The sequence below is a fragment of the Zalophus californianus genome, chromosome 9 (assembly GCF_009762305.2).
Source record: "Zalophus californianus isolate mZalCal1 chromosome 9, mZalCal1.pri.v2, whole genome shotgun sequence".
NCBI classification, from domain to species: domain Eukaryota; kingdom Metazoa; phylum Chordata; class Mammalia; order Carnivora; family Otariidae; genus Zalophus; species Zalophus californianus.
In genome coordinates, this window is record NC_045603.1 from 134,752,297 (window position 1) to 134,774,460 (window position 22,164).

General features: G+C 51.4%; 1 protein-coding gene and 1 long non-coding RNA gene across 9 annotated transcripts in view; one reads left to right on the plus strand and one right to left on the minus strand.

Moving 5' to 3' along the window:
• The window catches only part of PFKFB3 (6-phosphofructo-2-kinase/fructose-2,6-biphosphatase 3), a 76,070-nt gene that overhangs the window by 21,051 nt on the left and 32,855 nt on the right, over window positions 1–22,164 (minus strand). For 3 of the 8 annotated variants that reach the window (XR_003519914.2, XM_027594042.2, XM_027594037.2), the window contains exon 1: window positions 6,057–6,496. The exons of 1 other annotated variant lie outside the window; for it this stretch is intronic. Coding sequence is in view for 6 of the 7 variants with exons in the window: in XM_027594042.2 (XP_027449843.1) it covers window positions 6,057–6,132 (76 nt within the window). In the remaining variant the exon portion in view is untranslated. Of the gene's footprint in view, window positions 1–6,056; window positions 6,499–22,164 lie in introns of those variants that run through there. 4 more of the 8 variants (XM_027594038.2, XM_027594036.2, XM_027594040.2 and 1 more) reach the window with 3 other exon arrangements.
• Window positions 8,382–10,153, plus strand: LOC113922159. The gene is made up of 2 exons (XR_003519915.2): window positions 8,382–9,370; window positions 9,572–10,153. It is a non-coding gene; the product is annotated as an uncharacterized LOC113922159 (long non-coding RNA).

Genomic DNA, 22,164 nt, shown 5'->3' on the forward strand with positions numbered 1-22,164 from the left:
AACAACCTTTACTCTACTAATCCTTCCCTCAAGCCACTCTGGCTCTCCAGTGGCCGTATCTGATACGTCTCCACCACGCCGCTGCTCCCAAGAGCATCCAGATAGGCCGGCCCGATGGACACACACACATACACTCTCTCTCTCTGCCCACCCCCCCACCAGCTGTGCACACGCATGGAATACTTTTGATGGACTCACGCCAAGTAAGTGGAAACAAAGGCGGACCAACTTATAAACAGGGGATTAGTTCTACTACCAAGTAATCGTATGCACAAATCCCTGGCAGTCGATGCTTTGGGAGGAAAAAAACTGTAAGGACATGGCAGAGTAAATATCTTAAGCCAAGAATTCAAGCTGAACCTCAAACCCGAATAAATCATCCCCCTCTTATTCGGAAAAGCAGAAGCCATTCTCCCTTGTCCTTTGGCTTCTCGCACAAGATTGGGCGGAGCTGTGAGAGGGGCCGGGTCTCAGAGCAGGGAAACTGTTTGCCTAAACTTCTGAGTCTTACTCTCCTTCACCCCTCCCCACTCCTTTTTTAAACCCACAGGTGAGCTCAAGTGCCTTCATGCTATCATCACCTGCCCCTGCCTCAGTTCCCCCTAGACCCTCAGTTTCCTCTTCTCTGCAGACCTTTTTAACCCACAGAAGAAGAGCGTCTCCTTCCACCTCTCCTACCACATTCCCCGGGCACTCTGCTGTCTCCTCTTCTCCCCCCAGCAGCCCAGGGGCTAGGGAAGATATGGGTGGAGTTTAACACAAAATTTTCCCAGAAGTTCGTATGTGTTTCATTTCATCCTACATAAATGTTTAACATTTTAACTTCTTTTTGACCCCCCCCCAAAGTTTTTATACTCGGATGTATTCAGATGTCCAGGTAAGCATGTTTAAGGGGACACACATATGTTCGCTATGTTGAAGGGCGAAAGAAGCAGTTGTTTAAAGACCGCTGGGTTCACAGACTATACACACCTTCGCTGGGGTTTGGGAGGGGGAGGGGGACAGAGCTCAAGCGAAAAGCCTCATCCAGGGACGCCTGGGTGGCTCAGTCGGTTAAGCGTCTGCCTTCGGCTCAGGTCATGATCCCAGGGTCCTGGGATCGAGTCCTGCATCGGGCTCTCTGCTCCACGGGGAGCCTGCTTCTCCCTCTGCCTCTGTCTCTCATGAATAAATAAATAAAATCTTAAATAAGTAAATTAATTAATTAAAATTAAAATTAAAAAAAAGCCTCATCCAGGGTTAAGGCTGACACTTGAGCAAGAGCTCACAGAAAGTCACCAAGTTCTGGGAGCCCACCCTCAACTCCTGTCATTGCATTCATTCATTCACGCAACAGACACATGTGCCGGGTGCCCTGTGAGCACCGAGCATTATGTGGCCCAGGCGCTGCGCTGACACCCCTGGTCTGGGGTGGGGAGGAGACAAAGTACAGCACACAGAGGCACAGAGTCATTTCGGAGTGTGCTGAACGCCATGAGGAAGCAGCGCAGACGTCCGCGTGAAGCCCTGGCACTGGGGCTGGGCGTGGCCACGGGGTGAGTGTGAACTGGGCAGTCAGAGTCAGCGTCCCTGGGAGCACCTGAACTAAGGGCTAACTGTCCACAGCCAGGGGCACCGCTGTACCGGCGGATACGGCAAAGCAAGTGACAACCAGGAGGCCGGCTGCTGAGGGCAGTGAGCAGCAGACAATGGGGCGACCTGAGTGGCTGGTCCTAAAAACGGTCAGCTGGATGGGCCAGGGTAAACCCCCTCGCCCTGCACAGAGGCTGCCTTCGAGGGCTCCAGTTCCGGCCCTACTCCCCAGATTCAATGACTCGCCTCTCGGGAAGCGTGTAACGCACAGGCACCAACAGGCACTCCGCAGTTGTCCTCACCCACCACACCAACGCCCACAACCCATGCTCAGAAAAGAAACCGCTGGAAGACACTTTTTGTTGCTCCCATGCCTCCTTCCACCCAAAGGCACTCCACCAAAATGCCAGCTGCAAAAGATGCTAAGTCATTGGTGTTCTTCTCTGCAAGCAGCTAATCATGCTTCAGTGCAAAGTTCCAGGGAAACAAGTGGAAGGGGTGTTTCTGACAGAGGGGCAAGCTGCGGGTGTGGACGGGGTCAACTCCCAGATGGCCCCAGCAGGAGTCTCCCCTGCCATGTGTCTACAGGAAGGTTTGCAAGAGCAAGCCAAGCGCTGCCCACAAAGACCGCTGTGACACCAACCCCCCCCCCCCCCCCCCACCTCAGAAGGGCTCACTGGGAAGGTTTCACCTACTTGGCCCTGGGGTAAGAGAAGACAGGCCCAGAAAGCTCTTCTGTCCCACTGCTGGATACCAAATCATCCACTACTTTGCATGCATGCTGTAACTCATGCCTCACTTAACCTTTGTCCAGTGAATGGCCCTCCTAATCTGAACGGTCCCTGCCGGCAATAGGGAGGAACTGCGCATTTGAGTGAATCATCTGACAACCCTGGGAGGCAAGCAATACCACCTGGCTGAGAGGACAGAGCACAGAGTCAAATAAACAGTGTTCGAGGCAGGGCCCCACCACTTCCTCGGACCTTGGCCAAGCTACTTGAGCTCTCCGCATCTTAGCCTCCTTGCCCGTGAAATGGAGGGGTGCTCCATCAAGGTTCTCAGGAGAATGAACTACAAGGGGACAGGGGTAAAAAATGCTTCCTGTAGCAGCCTCCGTCAGCAGGAGTCGTTACGGTTTCCATCACTCTAGACACGAGGAAGTAAGACCCACAGGTGAAGACAGGTCCCACTGCACACAGAGTGAGGGACAGAACTGGGGCTCGCCTAGGTCTTTCTCATCTGAAATCCTTCACCTGAAACTCAACTGGTGGTTCTCACCCAGTGGCTGATCCCAAAGCCCCATCTGCAGCACTTCTACCTTGGCTTGGGCTCACCACTATGGATTTCTTTCCCCACAAATCTCCCCCAAATAACTCTAACATGCTGCCAGGGCTGAGAATCCCTGCTACAAACTGTAGTGGCCCCTCAAAGATAAGGTTGGGACAACTAAACATTCCCCCGCCCCTCTTCCTTCAAGTTGGAATGCCCCCTCCCCCTCCCCCCCCCCCCCCCGTGGGTTTGAGCCCCTACTAGGATGAAAGTCTATCAGGAGACGGAGCATAACCTATGAGCTAGATTGTAGACACTCAGGTTTTGAGTGGATAAATACCTCACCCAAAAAAGTCAGGACTCCCACACAGAGGCTCTCAACGTTGAGTGACAGTGTCCTAAACGCACAACTGGCCCTTACCAGTCATTTACTTCCTTATCGATGGCATGCTGGTCAGTAAATCCTATTACAGTCTGCAACTGACATTGCAGGTTTTGTAAGGATTTGCCACAACATGGGTAGAGCAACAGGGCACCCAACTGATGTGCTTTAAACACAGAAATATCGTCCAACTAGCCCATCTAGAACTTTCTGTTGTTGTTTTACTGTTCTTTGTACATGAACAGTAATGTTCACCATGCCATCGTTTAATTAAGAAAGCTCACAGGAGTCTGCCTCAAGACCCTTAATTAGGACACCACTCAGAAAGATGGCAACAGGTTTAGAAGGAAGAAAATCATTCCAAGTTTCCAAATACCATTAAAGAAGGGGGGAAAGGTGACGGGGGAGGAAAGGGAACCAGGAAAGATGCCCCAAGAAGAAATACCCTCTTTTCCCCATTCTGCTGAGAAATAAATATGACTATATAAACCCAAAAAGACACCACTACTTGAAATAAGGTCATGTAACAAATATCCAGGCCGCAGATATTTTTATAAGGAAGAATGTGTCTGAGACTACACCCCAGAACCACACAGAGGGATTCCAGGAGTGGGCGGGGACAAGAGACTTAATCCATCCGCTTTAGCACCCACCCCCCCCCACACACACACCCAGGCACACACCAAGCTCTGATGGTTCTCACAGGGATTTTAGGCAAATCTCTCATCTGCGTGTGAGACGTGCAGACTGATAGGGTCTAATGGATGGGTCTCTGAAGCCCGGAGGAAGGAAGCATAGCCACACAGTTGTCTGTCTCCGATTCACACGACTGAGCGAATGCCAGCCAATCTCAGTGCCCCCACACGCAACCTCACACCTCCACCATGAACCTCGGGGGACTACTAAATGTGTGCACGTGTGTACACACTTACCTACAAACACACGTGTGTGCGTACAGAGAACCAACCTATATTTGCATGACCAATTACAGTTTACAAAGTGCTCCAGAAATACTGGTTTTATTCAAAAGTCAAAAAGGGTGCGGTTGTTTCTGTGTCTTGCCACGGCCACATCTCCCTCACGATTTAGGGCACTGCATGCCCCACCGCCAACCAGGGAATACTGTGGTCAGCCCCAGCGTAGAAAGCTATTTCAGAGTGTATCTGAAAGCAAGAAACAGACCTGCAAAGCCCCGGCCCTTGGCTACCTTGCAAAGAAACCAGTTCTTAAGGCTTCTGGGGCCCGAGAACCCCAGGTCCAGCAGAGGGGGTAAGCTGGTGGAGGAGCGGCCCCCAGTGTCCGGAGCACCTTGCCAGGCCCCCATCACCAGGATGACCTAGAAGCACCCCAGAGCCAGCTCTCCCCACCTCCCGTCTGGGGCACAGGGCCCGGCGGGGGGGGGGGGGCGGCGGGGAGGTTATTGGTTGGTGATTCAGACCTGGGCAAAGCCTGAGGTGGCAAAAAGTCACCATGGCCTCAGTGACCATGCCCTGAGAAACGTGGCAGCAGAGAAGGCCAGCAGGCGGGCTGTCACTGCCTAGAAGCCACTTTGAGGATCTGGACACAGGATCCCATGTTTACCTCTCAGGTAACCTGACCCTGCTTGAAGCAGAACACCCAGCACTCGACTCACCCCATCCACCCTCCACCCGGTAGACTCCCGGGTGCGTTACCTGGAGAGCAGGTGTTGCCTTCAAACCACTGGGACCACCCTTTTAATAGGTGCCTCTCTCCGCAACTTAGGGACAGAGCCCAAGATAAAAGGTAAACCTTTCCAAAGCACTTGGAGCCGATGACAGGGCAGGAAGGTGAACTGCCAGCAAATTTCAAGCACGGTGGAGTGTGTGTGTGTGTGTGTGTGTGTGTGTGTGTGTCTGTGTGTCTGTGTGTAGCTCACCCGCGGGCAAAATGCTGCCAATTGTGCGGTCACTGATCCACGGACCTCCCCAACCCCAGGAGCACAGGCTTGGTTCCAGGCAGCTCTCTGCTCACCCCCAGCACAGGAACTGGGGGTGGAAGCCGGGAGGGGGAGGGAGAAAAAGGAGAAAGAACATACACTTTAGAAAAAAAGAGAGAGCGAGGAGATAGGGAGGTAGAGAGGGAGCAGACAGAAATATAAAGAGGAGATTAAAACTACGCAGAAGAGAGAAACGGGATAGAAATTAAGAGAAGGGACAGAACTATGGAAAGCGAGAGAGAGAGAGAGAGAGAGAGAGAGAGAGGCGACGGAAACGTAGGTGGAGAGGAGGGAGAGAGAAAGGCAGAGAGCAGGGGAAGGAGCGAAGGCAGAGAAAGGGTGGGGAAAGACCCGCCGCGTCCCTCGGCCGGGACTTGGCCCGGCAGGCGCCCGGAAGAGAGGCTTCGGCTGGGGGACACGCGGGCGTCCCTGGCCCAGCGTCCGCGCGGCGAAGGCTTCCCGCCGGGTCCTGCGCATCCCGCCTCCCGCGCTCCGGAGCGGAGGCCGGGGCGTGCTCGGAGTTTCCGAGTGCCTCTGCGCTCCCGGGCGAGCCGAGCGGAGCACTGCGGGAGGCGGGCCGGGCCACAGCGCCCCCGACGCCGGCAGGAGGAGGCGCAGCGCCCGCGCCCCAGCCCGCGCGGTCCCGCCCCGCGGCCAGAGCGAAGGGACCCGCCCGTCCGCGGGGAGGAGCGGGAAGCGCCCGGCCCCGGCCCGCAGGGACCCGCCGAGGAGGGCGGCGCCGGGCCCGGCACGAGAGCGCCGGAGGAGCGGAGTCGGCACTACAGCGCCCCGCCAGCGCCAGCCACACAATGGCCTGGCTCTCCACGCGGCGCGCCGCTCCCCTGCAGCCCGGCCCCCGCGCGAATCTGCACTCACATCTGGGCAGCGAGGGGCGGTGGTCGACGGGGATCCAGATCTTCTGCACTCGGCTCTGAGTCAGCTCCAAGGGCATCTTCACAGCCCTAGACTCGGCGGCCCTCCGCCCCCCGCGAAGAATTCAGACTTGGGGAGGAGAGCAGCCTGTCGACCCCCGAAACAAAGGGGAAGGGGGGTGCGTGCGCGGGAGCGCGGCGCGGGAGCTCTCCCGTGCGCTTTTTGGAAACGTGCTTTGTGCTAAATCACGAACGCTCGCCCGGGGCGTGAGGCTCCACGAGCGCGGCGAGAGCGCAGGAGGCTAGGGTTGCGATCGCAGCTGCCGCAAGGCCGGGATCGTCTACTCGGGAAGCCACCGGGATGCTCCGAGCGCAGTGACAGCCGCGGTCCCCGGGTGCCAGCTCGAGTCCGACGGTCTTGCCTCCCGCTCGTCGCCTCTCCAGCTCTGCTAGGATGCCTCGCGCGGCGCCCAGGCTTTTAAGAGTCGGGACCGGCAGCTACGCAGACGTCAGCCTCGGGGCGGGGACGCATTCTCCGAGATCCACCCCTCTTTCACGTGGGGGTGGGCAAGCCAGGAGGTGACCTGCTGGCGCCCCCTGCAGGTCGGTCACAGCAGCGCGCCCTGCTCCTTCAATCCCTCTGATGACGCCCTAAACTCTGGCTGAAAAGTCCCACTCTCTGAGCTTCCTTCTACGTCCCCTAAAGATGACTGGCACAGCTTCCCAGAATAATCACCTCACTGGTGCTGGGAAGAAAGAAGCGGAGCCGTCCAGTGTGGTGCGTGGACCCCCGCAGCCGAATCACCTTGGATGCATCCTACTGACTCGGCCTCTCTGGGAGTGAGACCCCAACACTCTACATTCTTAACACGCGATCCAGGTTAGGCACAGCCAGGTTGAAGACCCGGGCTTAGGGCTACAGGTTGGAGAGAGGTTGGGGGATTCGGGGGTGGGGGTCTCTGCTACCTTAGAGAGAAGCTAGAAGGGGGATGACGAGAGCGCCTGTGTGGCATAGGTCTCTGGGTCACCCCTTGCCAAAGCTGCTCCCTGATAATACCTGTGAGTCTCACCCAGCACGACCCCTGCCACCCACGGGGAGGGCGCTTCCCTGGTCCTTCTTCCTCACCGCACCCACTTTCCTAAATCCCTTAGAAAACTTGACTTGTGTTGCCCATTGCTCCCCCAACACCCAGCCCTAAGATCTGGAACCCGGTCTTCCCCCCTCCCGCACCCCACCCCCAGCGTCTCTGCTGAGAGGCCCAAGGGGCTGGGCACCAGAAGGGGACAGGAAAGCCCCGGAGGCCGGACTGAAATGGACCGAGTCATCTTGGTCTTCGCTGTCACCATTTACAGTATTTTCAATATACCTTAATCTCTCTGAGTCGAAGAGTAAGTAAAACTAGAGCCTATTCCGACCTGCAATTCATTACCTGACTGTAAGCCCCGGGAAACTATTGGGAGGTGGCACCTTAATTAGGCAAACCCCTAAAATTCATGACATTTATCCGGCACAGCTCACATCCCTTCCTCGCCCTTTTTTTTTTTTTTTTGGTGTGTCTGTGTGTTTCCTGCCTCCACGGTCCTCGGAGTTTTGCACCAGCTAGTGACATGGAACAGTCGTGTGGTCAGGCCAGTGCCCACCCTGTGAAGATCCGGGGTGCCTTTAGCGGGGACTGCCGCCCGCATAGTGGTATTCCACGCATGTGGCTTTAGCACGCCATACATCAGCACCGAAGCGGTGCCCTGCCTTGCAGAGGTGCCTAGCTCACTCTGAGGTTGTGCTGTGATTGGAAGGAAGAAGGCGGCGCTCCCTGAAATCCACACCGCGCTAGAACAGTCTGCGCAGAGCCTGCCACACGTCGCTCACGTCCCGCTCGGCTCCGCTGGACCGCGCCCGCTCCCTGGCGGCAGGCACAGCTGCTCCCGCCCCGCCCCTCCTGGGCCTCCCTCCCGCGCCTCCCTCCCTTCCCGGCACCCCAGCCCGCCCAGGGACCGGGAGTGTAGAGCGTCGCCCACCGCGCGGGTGTCCCCGACCCCCACTCCGCGCACCCCCGCCCAGCCAGGCCCTCACCCCACCCTTCTCCGCACCCCAGCCGGCCCAGGGGCCGCGAGCGCCCCAACGTAGCCCGCGGCGCTGGTACCCCGGACCCCACCCCCACCCTGCGTCGCGACTGCGCTCCGGGCAGCCGCCCCCCTCCCCCCCCCGCCGCGGCCCTCCCCGGGAGTCCCCGCTCTCCCTCTGACAGCTTTGCTGACTGTCTGGTTTCGGCGCTCGGGCAGCTGTTCAGAAACCCGAGTGCATTGCATGGGACTTGTTTTTCTGCAGTGGGAGCAAATGCCAGAGATGACACCCTATAACGCCCCAGGGAGAGTCCCCCTCCGCTCTTGAAACAAGAGTGGGCTGATCCAGAGAAAAACATCCGCGAACGAGCGCTGGAGCCCTCGGGAAAGTTGCTGGCTGGGGTTCGCTGGGGTCAGGGAGGGGGGCCCGCTGTGCGCGTGTGAGTGGCTGCACCCCTCCATGCTTGCACACTTGCCTCTCCGGGAAGAATCGGAAGAATCGGTGTGCCTGCTTGCGTGCCTGCTACTATTCCATCGGGTTTTTTGCACACACAGCCAGGGCACGGGGACGAGGTGCCAGTCTTCCAACCTCTAAGCTTGGAAACAGCTGTGGGTTTCAGCTCAGGGAGAGTGGGGTCCTCACTAGCTGAGGCCCCTCTTTAATGTCCTGACCTAGATAATGTGTCTGGCAGGGTCCAGGTCTGAGAGCAGGGGGCAGTTGAAGCTCCTCGGTAAGCAATGGCCGGCCACCAGAGCTCTCACTTGCCCTGCCTGTGTGTCAACAATGCCTTGGGCTTGTGTGTCCACGGCTACGGAGCAAAGATGAAATTCTTCCTCATCACCGCCTGCACCTGACAGGGGGACAGGCACACGGAAGTTGACTTAACCCCCCCTGGCTTCTGAGGTCTAAGTGCAGACAATGTGGGATAGGTGGGGTTCAAGGAAGACTTCACGCTTGAGAATAGGGCAAGGGGACAGCCAGAACCAGTGTGGCATTCACAACACTCAAGTCCATTAGGGTAGTGTCCTCATGAGGACAAAATTGCCTCACCGCAAAACCGTTTATAAACAACCCCACTGCAACTGAATTCCAAGAATGTACTGGTTCAGAGTTTACTGATTTAGACATCCTCCTAACTCTTTCCCTAGTTCTGCTAATGGGCCCATCCTCTACCAACTCCCCTGTCACCAGTCTGGTGATGAGACGCGCAGTCCTTCAGTATCGGTTGCAGAGGATATAAAAACGTCTGTAATGCGGTGAGATATGGCAGACAGGACAGCTCCAAGTCCTAGGGGAGATTCCATGGTCCAGAGCACAAGTAAGGCTAGATGGAACCTTCCAGATGAGTCAGCCCTTTGTTTTAATTGAGGAAGGGGAAGTTTAGAGATGAGAGGGGTTAAGGAACTAGGTCAAAGGTCAAGACTGCCGGTTATTAAATCTTTTCCCTGACTTGACAGAGACATCTGATAGTTCCCCAGGGGACTCGTGATGGGCACAGTTTAACCCCAGGGTGCTGAGTGGAGTCTGGTGAAGGGGAAGACTGCACTGTACCTCAGACCTTCTCGCCTAGAACCGCTGAGCGGCCGGACAGAAAAGAACAGAGAAAGACCTTCTTGCACAATAATGCCTGGTGCAGGTGCTTATAGAGAATTCTTTAGCGATGCGGAGACTCAGAGAAAGATGGTGGAAACAGCTTTCTCCACGACACGCTCTTCCCTCTGTTGGCCAACGTCATCTAACCCTTACCCCCCGTTCCCCGACGGGGAGTTGCTGTTGCTAACCAACAGCAAGAAGCGAACCCCACTTGCAAGATCTTGTGCCAGCTAGCCAGATTGCAACCCTTAAACCATGCCATTCCTACCTCCTCCCCAGCGAGAGTATGAGAGGACAAGCTGCAGCAGGCTGGGAGCCGTCAGAAGTTGTTAATTAGACACAACGTGTCGTCATTTGCTCCTTTAACAATCCCACGTCTGAGAGAGTGAAGTGAGACACCAAATAAAAGACTGAAATAAAGCCTCACCTCACCATCCACCCAAAAACAAGAGAGAGGGTGATTTTTTTATGTTTGTCACTCGTACATGAATGGGAACCCAGACACAGATGCCCACACGATTCCACCTCAGGGGGTAGAAAACCCAACTCAAAACCTGCCCAGGGAGGTTTACGGCAGCTCCATTGATAATCACCAAAAAGTGGAAGCGGCCAAGATGTGCTTCTGGAGGTGAATGGATAAATAAACGGTGGGCCCTCCAGACAGCGGGGTATCATTCAGCACTAAAAAAGAAATGAGCCATCGAGCCATGAAAAGATACGGAGACCTGTGTGCATATTATGCAGTCTAAAAAGGCTCCACACTGTATGATTCCATGACATGCTGGAAAAGGCACTACTATGGAGGCAGTAAAATGATCAATGGTTGGCCAAGGGCTGGGGGGGGAGAAACGGTTAACAGGAGAAACATGGGGTGATGCAGGACAGTGAAACTACTCTGTCGGGTACTATAATGGTAGATACGCGTCATTACACATTTATCCAAAGTCCTAGAAGGCACAACACCAAGAGTGAGCCCCCAGGTAAACGAGGGACTTTAGGAGATGATGACGTGTCAGCGCACGTTCATCCGTAGTCAAAATGCGCCACTCTGGCGAGTGATGTGGACAGCGCAGGAGGCTGTGCACGTGTGGGGCAGGGATATACGACAGCACTACACGTTCCTCACAACTTTGCTGCGAACCAAAAACTCCAGAAAATAAAGTCTATTTAAAAAATTGCTATGTTTCTGCCAGTGTCATATGCTTGTCTCCCATCAAGTGGACTTACATGTCTCATTATGAGGCTGTGACAATGTTCCTCAGTGGCCACAGCCGGGGGTCCGGGTGAACAGACGAAAAGTGGGCTGCCCAAGTCCCACTGAACCCTACAGCAAGTTTCCATCTCCCTCCGCCCAGGCTGTGTTTCTCCACTTTTTCCAGACCTTTCCTTTCCTTAGGGCACGCCCCTGAGCTTGGGCCCAGGCTCTTAAAACTGCCAGTCGGTGTTTCTTATCCAGCATCAAGCCTGGCTACTGCTCTCAGAGTATCTTATACTCCTTGTCGACCTCCTCACCCAAGACCAAGACATAAACTATTTGTGTTTTAAAAGTATTATTTTGTGACTTCAAAATATTTGTGCTTTTTAAAAACCAGATACCCTAGAGTCTAGTTCACGGGATCATACCAATGTTAATTTCCTGGTTTTGATATCTGACAGTCATGTAAGATGTCCCCAACAGATAAAGCTGAGGGAAGGGTCCACGGGACTCTATGAACTATTTTGTATCTTATATTTCCAAATAAAAAGTTTTAAGAAAACAAAGTATTTAAAACCAGTGAGAGTTCAGGTTCCTCAAATCCTGCATAAAACAAAGACGACCCACATTGCGTCGATCCAGGCATTGAGGGAGAAGGGAACTGGCAGAGAGGTAGTCAAGAACTCCGTGGTGATTTGCACAGGTTCCTAACATCTTGGCTTCTTGCAAATGACACACATACACAAACAGAATTTGCATGAGTCTTGTTATCTGTGGAAAAATGGAACCAAGCTCAAGCTGTGTTTTAATTTAGGGGGAAAGGATTCTATTTCTGGGCTTTGCATAGACCTTTGGGAAAATATCAATGGGTTTGTAGTTTGTCCCCAATGTGCATGCCTAAAACAAAATAAGGGAAAGACAATCATGCAGAGTTCAGTTGAGGGCTCCAAGAGGCCCTCGCTGATCCTGTCTTTCCCTGAGGGGAAAGAGCACAAGGATGGGGGACGATTTGAGCAGCTCACTGCCCATCTTCTGGTGTCTAGCGTTTATTAGATACTCACAGCAGCGACTGTGTGTCAGCTGCTGCAAGGAGCAAACTGTGTTGGGATCTCAATGATCTTGGGTCCCGCCAGGGAAGAGAAGTGGGTGGGCAAATAGCTTGTCATCATGGTGTTGTGTGCCCAGCCTCATGCTGAGTATTACAAAGAAAAAAGCTCCCACACCCAAGAGCTTGTAACTTAAGACCAGAGGGGGAAATGTCCATGTCTGAGAATAAAAACGGAACGAAGAGAGAGGTGGTAGGTAAATGCAGGCTGTGCGGAGGTCCCTTGGGGACAGTAAGAAACGTTTGCACATAATGGGGGCAGATCAGTTGGTAATTTCATATTCATCTCATGGTTCTTCAGTTTTCCTCTGAGTCCAAGAGGACACATGGAACGAAGTCAACATCTCTCATTTCTTCCTACATTCAACAAGTACTCATGGAGAGCCACCGTACCCGGAGGGGTAAGGACAAGTAAGATGTGGTCCTCGCCAGAATTACGACTTACTCTGGAATTTCAGAGCGCCCCCCCCCAGTTTGCGTGCACGCACGCACGCACGTACACACGCACGCACGCACGCACGCACACTCACTCCTCCCTTTGTTCCTTACAGTTAAAGAACCTGAGGCTCAGAAACATTCAATTCCTTGCCTGTGATCACATAGCTAATGAGCCAAGGAATAAAAAACATGATCTTCAACGAGCCTGGTAGTCTTTCAAGCCTCTCCCGTTTCAATCGCCTTCCAAGTGGGACATGCAATTTCCCTCCCAACAACAATGCTCACAACAAAATCCTGAATCCAAGTGGTTTTTGATGACGGTCTCGAAATGACTTAGAATTTGGCTACGGTATGGAAGTAAGATGAAGGATCATCTTCAGAAACTGCTCTGAGGATTCATACCTAAAAGCTTTCACAGGATCCTACAAGGGAAGGTGCTACTTGACATATGAAAACAAAGCCAGCCCCGCAGAGATTCACACATCTTTGTATTCCAGCAGGCACATCTGGAGAGCCTTCACCTTATGATGTATGAAAGGCTCATGGTCCCTCCCGCAGGAGAACAAATAGCCCAATGTTTATAGCCGCCATGTCCACAAGAGCCAAAATAGGGAAAGAGCCCAGATGTCCATCGGGAGTTGAATGGATAAAGAAGATGTGGTATACATATATATACAATGGAATATTACTCAGACATCAAAAAAAAATGAAATCTCACCATTTGCAATGACAAAGATAAAACTAGAGGGTATTATGGTGAGTGATATAAGTCAGTCAGAGAAAGACAATTATGATTTCACTCATATGTGGAATTTAAGAAACAAAACAGAGGAAAGGGGAAGGGAGGGAAAAATAAAATAAGAGGAAAACTTAGAGGGAGACAAACGCTAAGAGACGCTTAACTCTAGGAAACAAACAGGTTCCTGGAAGTTAGGTGGGTTGGGGGGATGGGGTAACTTGGTGATGGGCATTAAGGAGGGCACGCGATGGAATGAGCACTGGGTGTTATATACAACCGATGAATCACTAAACTCTACCTCTCAGACTAATAATACACTGTATGTTAACTAATTAAATTTAAATTAAAAAAAAAAGAAGTAACAGTTTTGTGAAAGGAAACTGCATCAGCATTAAAAAAAAGAAAAAAAGAGGTGAAGGAGATCTTGGGCTTTTGTGTACTTCCCAAAGGTCTTAGAATGTCCTAATTTATTAGTAAAGGGAAAGAAGGAAAGAAGAAATATTCCTACGTCTCCAACATTATCCAAATTTTTAGATAAGTCTCAAATTTCTATTGTCAATAATACATTTTTACAGAATGGTTGCTTCACCCAGGTTGTCAATAGCCTGACATCTCTATGCCATCCCATAGGACCTACAATCTTAGCTTAAGATTTTATAGTAGTAGAAACAGGTGAAACTAGCATCAGTAATACATTTTAGTTAAGGTCATCTCCACATGTTACGTTGTAACACACTGAGCTCTTCTGCGTTCCATATGTTAGCAGTCTTCCACCTCCCTTCCAGACATCTGGAGTAAGAGCAGTCCAAGGAGAGGAAATAGGAACAAAGGCTCTGGAGTGGGATCTTGATGTGGGATAGAGCCGGGGGGGGGGGGGGGGGGGGGGGGGGGGGGGGGGGGGGGGGGGGGGGGGGGGGGGGGGGGGGGGGGGGGGGGGGGGCTGGAACAGGGAGGGCTTCAACGTGAGGAGGTAGGAGGAGTCCCATCAAGTAGCACCTTATAGATCCATCCAGAAGGCTTGTTCCTCTTCTGAGAAAGCTAGGAAGCCATTGGAGGGCGATAAGCAGACTGAGCAATACATTGGGGCACCTGGGTGGCTCAGATGGTTAAGTGTCTGCCTTCGGCTCGGGTCATGATCCCAGGGTCCTGGGATCGAGCCCCGCATCGGGCTCCCTGCTCCGGCAGGAAGCTTGCTTCTCCCTCTCCCACTCCCCACTGCTTGTGTTCCCTCTCTCGCTGTGTCTCTCTCTGTCAAATACATAAATAAAATCTTAAAAAAAAAAAGAAGAAGAAGAAGAAGAAGAAGACGACTGAGCAATACAGCGAATGACCCGCTAGGACAGGGAGGCCATATTCATGAATACATTCATGCTCACTGATGTCTCCGTCCTGAGTGCCTGGAACAGAGGCACACCCACGGTCGGCTCTCATGGGTTGACCGAATGAGAACTTGTTTAAAGACTGGCCTCTGGTTGCTGTGTTAAGAACAGGTTATAACATGCAGGCAATGATCTTGGGACCCTGAAATAATCATAAGGTCCAGAACCTCTGATCCGGATTTGTAAGGAAGAGGGGGTGAATGACAGCTCAAGAAATAGGCTCCTGCATGGAGATGTGTTTCAAACAACTTGGCTCCCAATTTCTCCTCCACACCTCCCCCAAATAATGTTTATCCTTGTGAAACTGAAAGAGGAGGGCAAACCGGAAAGCTTTATTCTGGAAAATTTCTCTTGAAGGCTTGAAAACAAGAAGGGGGTGGGGCAGAAAAAGAGCTGGATGTTGGAACCCATAACTGAGCTATATGAAGAAGCAGGGGCCCCTCATATCATGAAAAACGTTATCATCTGCAGTGAGAATAAATTAACAGACAATTCATTGAGAAACCAATGTATCAGGCTGCCTTAGCTCTTCGAGAATAGCCAAAACAGTAAAGTAATAAACTTTCTCCTGTCTCTGGTCCACCATGCACAGCAGCCTTCTAATTATCACTCCCCTTCTCTCGCGGAGAGAACTACCACTTACCTCCTCTTGCAGAATTACCATTTGTCTTCTCTCACAGAGAACTCATGGGTGAGCTGTCTTCAATGGTCTATTCCAACCCACAGTTGGAAATGTATCAAGTGGGCAATCTATATTTACATGCCATTCTCTGACTAGTTTGGTTTGTGACTCCGTCTCCCAAAGCTTGACTATCTCTGGATGCACTGCTAAAATCCAGTTCTACAGAGAAAAATCTGAGGACCAGACCCACACCAAGCCAGCCACCTGAGAAGGCACGGCTGAGGGGTCAGCCAGGTTTCTCTCTGCCACCACCATCTTGCTTCTCTTCATTGTCAGCATGGAGATATGCCCAGGAACACTCATGGCTTTGTTTCTTGCCAGAGTAGTTTCTCAATGACAACATTTTATAGACACAGATACAAAACAAAGAGAGATTGAAGAAAACATCCAGGAGTGTGGTAAGACACAGAACAACCGATGTAACGTCTCTGGGTAGAGAGAAACCATGGCTACTACCGACCCCAGATGTCTCCCTGCGTAAGGGTCTTCCATGACCCTCATGACACTTTCTCTCCAATCACAGGTGAAAAAGAAACTTGCTAAGAAAAAGACTATGTGACTTTCAGAAGGTGAAAGATTTTCAGAGTGCCTCACTAGATAAATTGTACCCAGGTCTGTTCAAGAAGGATAAGGTGGACAACCCCTGGCATTATTGCTCTTGACAGTTCAGGCTGTTTCTTCATCAGTAAGAAGATGATTACTCAGCCATCAGTCATCCATCATCGTGGATCAGAGTTGCCAAGAATAGTGTGCAACCAGCTGGACAGTGATTAAGCCTACGAAACACACAGACAGCCTGACAGCCCTCCACCGTCCGGTGGCAAGCTCACAACAACACAGCTCGTCGCCAGACACCTGTGCACCAGCTTCAGGGGGATGGTGGCACCAGCACTACTACCCTGATATGGCAGGCTGGACGCCGAATGTGCATCCAGCCACTTACCACCCAGTGTCTGGGACAATATTACACACGCTACCTGTCTCTCCTCTCCCACCCATCCCCCAATGCCAGGAACCTCTTTGTGTAAAGAGACAGCGGGCGTAACAGCATTATTCACAAGAGCCAAAAGCCCAAGTGTCCATCAACGTATGGATGGATAAACAAAACGTGGTCCATCCATACAACGGAATACTCTTCAGCCATGAAAAGGAAGGAAGTACTGAAGCATGCTGAAACATGGATGAATCCTGAAACATCACGGCAATGGACCGGAGCTGTGTTCTCCCAAAACCCCTATGTTGACCCCTAACCCCTAGCACCTCAGAATGTCGCTGTATTTGGACATAGTGTCTATAAAGAAGTCATTAAGTTAAATGAGGTTAGGGTGGGCCACAATCCAACTTGATGAATTTCTCTGCGAGAAGCAGAAATTTGGACACACAAAGAGACTCCAGGCACGTGTGCACACAGAGGAAAGACCATATGGGGACACGGCCAGTCGGCGGTCATCTACAAGCCAAGGAGGGAGGCCTCAGGAAACACCAAACCTCATCTTGGACTTCCAGCCTCCAGAACCGTGAGAAAATAAATTTCTGTGGTTTAAGCCCCCCATGATAGTTTGTTATAGCAGCCCGAGCAAACTCATACGATTATGCTAAGTGAAAGGAAGCAGACACAAAAAGTCATGTATCATATGAGTCCGCTGACATAAAATCTCCAGGATTGATGAATCCACAGAGACAGAAGGCAGATTTGTGACGGCCAGGGCCTGGGGAAAGGGGTGAAGGGGGAGGGCCTGCTTCATGGGAATGGGGCTTCCTTTTGGAGTGATGACAAAATTTTGGAGCCAGACAGAAGTGATGGTTGCTCAACACTGTGAATGTGTAAATGTTACTCAATTGTGCACTTTAACATGGTTGGTTTTACAAGGCGAAATCAGAGAGGGAGACAAACACTAAGAGACTCTTAACTCTAGGAAACAAACAGGGTTGCTGGAGGGGAGGTGGGTAGGGGATGGGGTAACTGGGTGATGGGCATTAAGGAGGGCACTTGATGGAATGAGCACTGGGTGTTCTACGCAACTGATGAATCACTGACCTCTACCTCTGAAACTAGTAACATAGTATAGGTTAATTCGTTGAATTTAAATAAAATTAAACTTTAAAAATAAAATGGTTTTATATTATGTGATTTTAACTCAATAAAAAAGAAAAAAAAAATCAATGACAGTTAGATGAGAGACAGAAAGCTGAGAAATGAAGCTATGAAACCTGTTCAAGTTACAACAGGGTAGTTAACTAGACCAAGGAGAAGAGCGTGATGGGAAGAGCAGGGAAAAGCAAATGCAAGAGACCTGAGATAGTTGGAGAAGCCACGGTCGGCCCAGAGCTCCCCACCGAGGCCCGGGGCAGCAAGGGCAGAGCGATGGCGGTAGACAGGCAGAGTCTGAGGACAACGAACAAATCACTTCACACCAAGCGGGTTCACCACACACGGCTGCAGTGGCTTCGTGCGGCTATAAACCAGGGACGATGCCCACCGCCTGTAACAGAGGGTTATGCACAGTGCAGAGCAGAGGACCTGGCCTGTGGTACACACGGTACCTGGTAGCCAAGAGCTCTGTGCAAACGGAGCCTTCAGCTTTCTACAGACTCTGCCTCTCTCTGAACCCCACACCAGGTGCTGGCGCCCACGTGAGAACATGGACAGCTTCCCGGTTCCCCCCCCTTGTCCGTTCCTTCCCATGCAGTGAAATCAATCACATATTTGGGAGGTTTCGTTACTTCCTGTACTAGTTAGGGCTCTTGAAGGAGGGAAAGAAAGAGAGAGAGAAGGAGGGAGTGATGGAGGGTGGGAGAAAATTAAGGAAGGGAAACATTTTAAATGGAGTCAGGAAGCCCAGAAGGGGGAGCTCTTGAGTACGCACCGCCTGGGCAGCTTACTCCATATTCCTGGGCAGGAAGAAGAGGTGGACTTTAGATCCCCAGACGACTAAGGTAGCTTTCTCCCCTTGTCCAGCAACAGCCTAGCCAATGAGAAGCCACTACACTTCAAACTCCCAGTTTCCTCCCATGGATCGAACTTTGACAAAACCAGCCCCTTCCAACTCCCATCTCTTCTCCATAAAAGAACGCTCTCCTCCCTTGTTCTCCAGGTTTACCTGTGATTTACCACAGTATGCATGTCCCAAATTGCAATTGCTCCGCTATTCCCAAATAAGCTCATTTTGCTGGTAAACTACCTGGGTTTTGTTTTTTTTTTTTAAGATTTTGTTTATTTATTTATTTATTTGAAAGAAAGAGAGAGCAAGCACATAAGCAGGGGGAGGGGGCAGAGGGAGAGAGAGAAGCTCAAGCAGACTCCACACTGAGTGCAGAGCCCTTCACGGGGCTCAGTCTCACGACCCTGAGATCATGACCTAAGCCAAAACTGAGAGTCTGTCGCTTAACTGACTGAGCCACCCAGGTGCCCCTGGTTATTTTTATTTTTAAGGTTGAAAGCATGTACGTATGAGAAGAGATGTTATAGTAATTGGCTCATATGGTTCTGGAGGCCAAGAAGTCCCATGATATGCCACCTGCAAGTTGGAGCACCAGGAAAGCCAGTGTAATTCAGTCTAAGCCTGAAAGCCTGAGAACCAGGAGCACCAATGTCCAAAGACAGGAGGAGATGGATGTCTTGGCGCAAGCAGACAGAGCACATTCACCCCTCCTCCACCTTCTTGTTCCATTCGGGACCTCAGTGGATAGGATGATGCCCCACCACAGTGGGGAGAGTCATCTGCTTTACTCCACCCCTCACATCAAATGTAATCTCTTCTAGAAACATCATCATGGCCGTGCCCAGAAATAATGTCTTACCAGCGATCTGGGCATCCCTTGGTCCAGTCGGGTCGACACATAAAATTAACCATCATGCATCCCGTCTTCCTTCACAGCAGAGCCCCAGTTTTTAGCTGCCTGGCTAAATGATATTTTTCAGACTTGCAGGTTAGACGTGGCTGAAAGGCTAAGGCAGGGGTAGCAAAGGAGTTTCGAGCTCCAAGCTGCTCCCTGCTGGAACTGCCTCTAAATGAGGAGCAGCAATGGGGAGGTGTTCCCAGCAGTGAACCAGCTCACCTTGCTCCATCCAAACCTCGGATGTCCCTGAGGCCATTTCCCCCCGAATCTAGAAACCCCTCTGTGACAGCCCTCCTGCAGGGCCTCAGCTCAAACCTACGGCTTCAGGCTGCTTGATCCCTTTTTAGACAGTGCTGCTGGCCAGACTTTCTTACACCGAGCCAAACACCTCTTCCCGTAACTCTCCCCCATGGGCTCTCATTTTGCTGCTGGGGACGCAACAAGCCTGTGCCCCATTCCAGCAAGAGAGGCTTGCTCTTCAGTATCTGTAAGCAACTGTCATGTTCCCATGAAAACCTACAATCTTCAGGCTAAGAAGCTCACTCCTGGGCTTGAAAACAGCGTAAACACGGTCTTCACACAGCACACACAGCAAAGCCCACTAAAAGCGTGAATGTGTCTCGTGATGTTAAAAGCATCCAGTTCTAGGGAGAAGTTAACGGAGTGACGCCGTTAGACCTGTGATAAATATTGAAATGAGCCAGGCACTCGAAATTACTATGACAAAAAGCAATTCTCGGGAACCTATGGAGGATCTAGGTTTGGATTCTCGGCTCCTGGGAACCAGATTTGTCTGATCTCCAAAGCTTAGCCAGTGGGAGTGGGGGAGGAAGGGGCCCAGCCTGGGAGCGAGGAGCCTGGACCCTGCCGCCGACACAGCTACGCCAGGCCACAGAGCTTCTGGACCTCAGTTCCCTCGTCCGCTGATGAGCTGCCTAGGTGGTCTCTCAGCATCTCTTCCACTCTCCAATGATCCAAATTGTTCTCGATGAAATATAAATAGAAACTTGACAATAATTACCAGACTCTAAGCAGCTCAAAACAGGGACAGCTGTTCATCCCTGTGACACCAGAGCCTGCGAAAGCCTCAGGCACACGGGAGGTGTTCAGTATTGGTCTGTGTGATGAAGAGTGGTCCTATTACAGTGACCCAGGGGGGCTCCCATCGTGGACTGGAAACTGGACCGCTCCAGGGACCGTGCTTATGAGGATCAGATCAGATATGGATGAAAGCGCTCTCGGAAAGACTGTGAAGTACTCCACAAATGTACAAAGATTAGAAGTTTTGAACTGTCCCAGCCCACCCCAAGGTGGTGATTCAGACGGCTGGATGCACTTCCTCCGGGCCTGGCTGCGCTGCGATGTGGCCTCCATCCCTGGGTTTCCACCGCACCCCGACGACATGCCCCCCAGCCCGCACTCCAAATGAGGGGAAGAGCCCAGGTTCAAACAGCTGGGGTTCCTGCCCCTGGACTTTGGTGAGAACAGAAACTGGCCAGCAGACCACCCTCTGCTGAGTAGGCGAAGCGCACCACGGGGACGCGCCGAGGGCAGCCTGCGGTGGAGAAAGTTGGGAACTGGCACTATGTTGCAAGGCCCGCTTGCGTGGTGTGGTGCGCACAACGCTGGGATTGCCACATCCCAACGGGCATCCTTCCCTTCTCTGTTCCCCTGACACTTCTTCCCTCTCCCGGTGGAACACATTCTGAAAGTAGAGCTAAATCAAGACCCCCCAAAAACATTTTTAAGTAGACTCCACACCCAGCATGGAGCCCACCGAAGGCTTATCCAACTGGAATTTACTTTGTGAATGATATAAGTAGTGATATAATTTATTTCCTTTTTTTTATTTGGATAACCCATTGAACCAGAATGTATTTTTAAATTTTTTATTTGAATTCAATTGACACATACTGTAGTATTAGTTTTAGAGGCAGAATTCAGTGATTCATCAGTTGCATAGAACACCCAGTGCTCACTCCATCACGCGCCCTCCTTCATGCCCATCCCCCAGCTACCCCATCCCCCCACCCACCTCCCCTCCAGCAACCCTCAGTTTGTTTCCTTAGAGTCTCTTATGGTTTGTCTTCCTGTTTTCCTCTTATTTTTCCTTCCCTTCCCCTATGTTCAACTGTTTAGTTTCTTAAATTCCACGTATGAGTGGAATCGTATGCTATTTGTCTTTCTCTGACTAACTTATTTCACTTAGCCTAATATGCTCTAGTTCCAGCCACGTCGTTGCAAATGGCAAGATTTCATTTTTTGATGGCTGCATAATATCCCATTGTATAAATACATCACATCTTTATCCATTCATCTGTCAGTGGACATCTCGGCTCTTTCCACAGTTTGGCTGCTGTGGACATTGCTGCTATAAACATCAGGGTGCAGGTGCCCCTTTGAATCACTATGTTTGTATCCTTTGGGTAAATACCTAGTAGTGCAATTGCTGGGTCGTACGGTAGCTCTATTTTCAACTGTTTGAGGAACCTCCATACTGTTTTCCAGAGTGGCTGCACCAGCTTGCATTCCCACCAACAGTGTAGGAGGGTTCCCCTTTCCCCACATCCCCGCCAACATCTGTCATTTCCTGACTTGTTAACTTTAGCCATTCTGACTGGTGTGAGGTGGTATCTCACGGAGGTTTTGATTTGGATTTCCCTGATGCTGAGCGATGTTGAGCACTTTTTCATGTGTGTCTGTTGGCCACGTGGATGTCTTCTTTGGAGAAGTGTCTGTTCATGTCTTCTGCCCATTTCTTGACTGGATTTTTCGCTTTTGGGGTGTTGAATTTGATAAGTTCTTCATAGATTTTGGATACTAGCCCTTTATCTGATGAGACATTTGCAAATATTTTCTCCCATTCCACAGGCTGCCTTTTAGGTTTGTTGACTGTTTCCTTCACTGTGCAGAAGCTTTTTATCTTGATGAAGTCCCAACAGTTCATTTTTGCTTCTATTTCCCTTGCCTCAAGAGATGTGTCTAACAAGAAGTTGCTGCGGCGAAGGTCACAGAGATTGCTGCCTGTGTTCTCCTCTAGGATTTTGATGGATTCCTGTCTCACTTTTAGGTCTTTCAT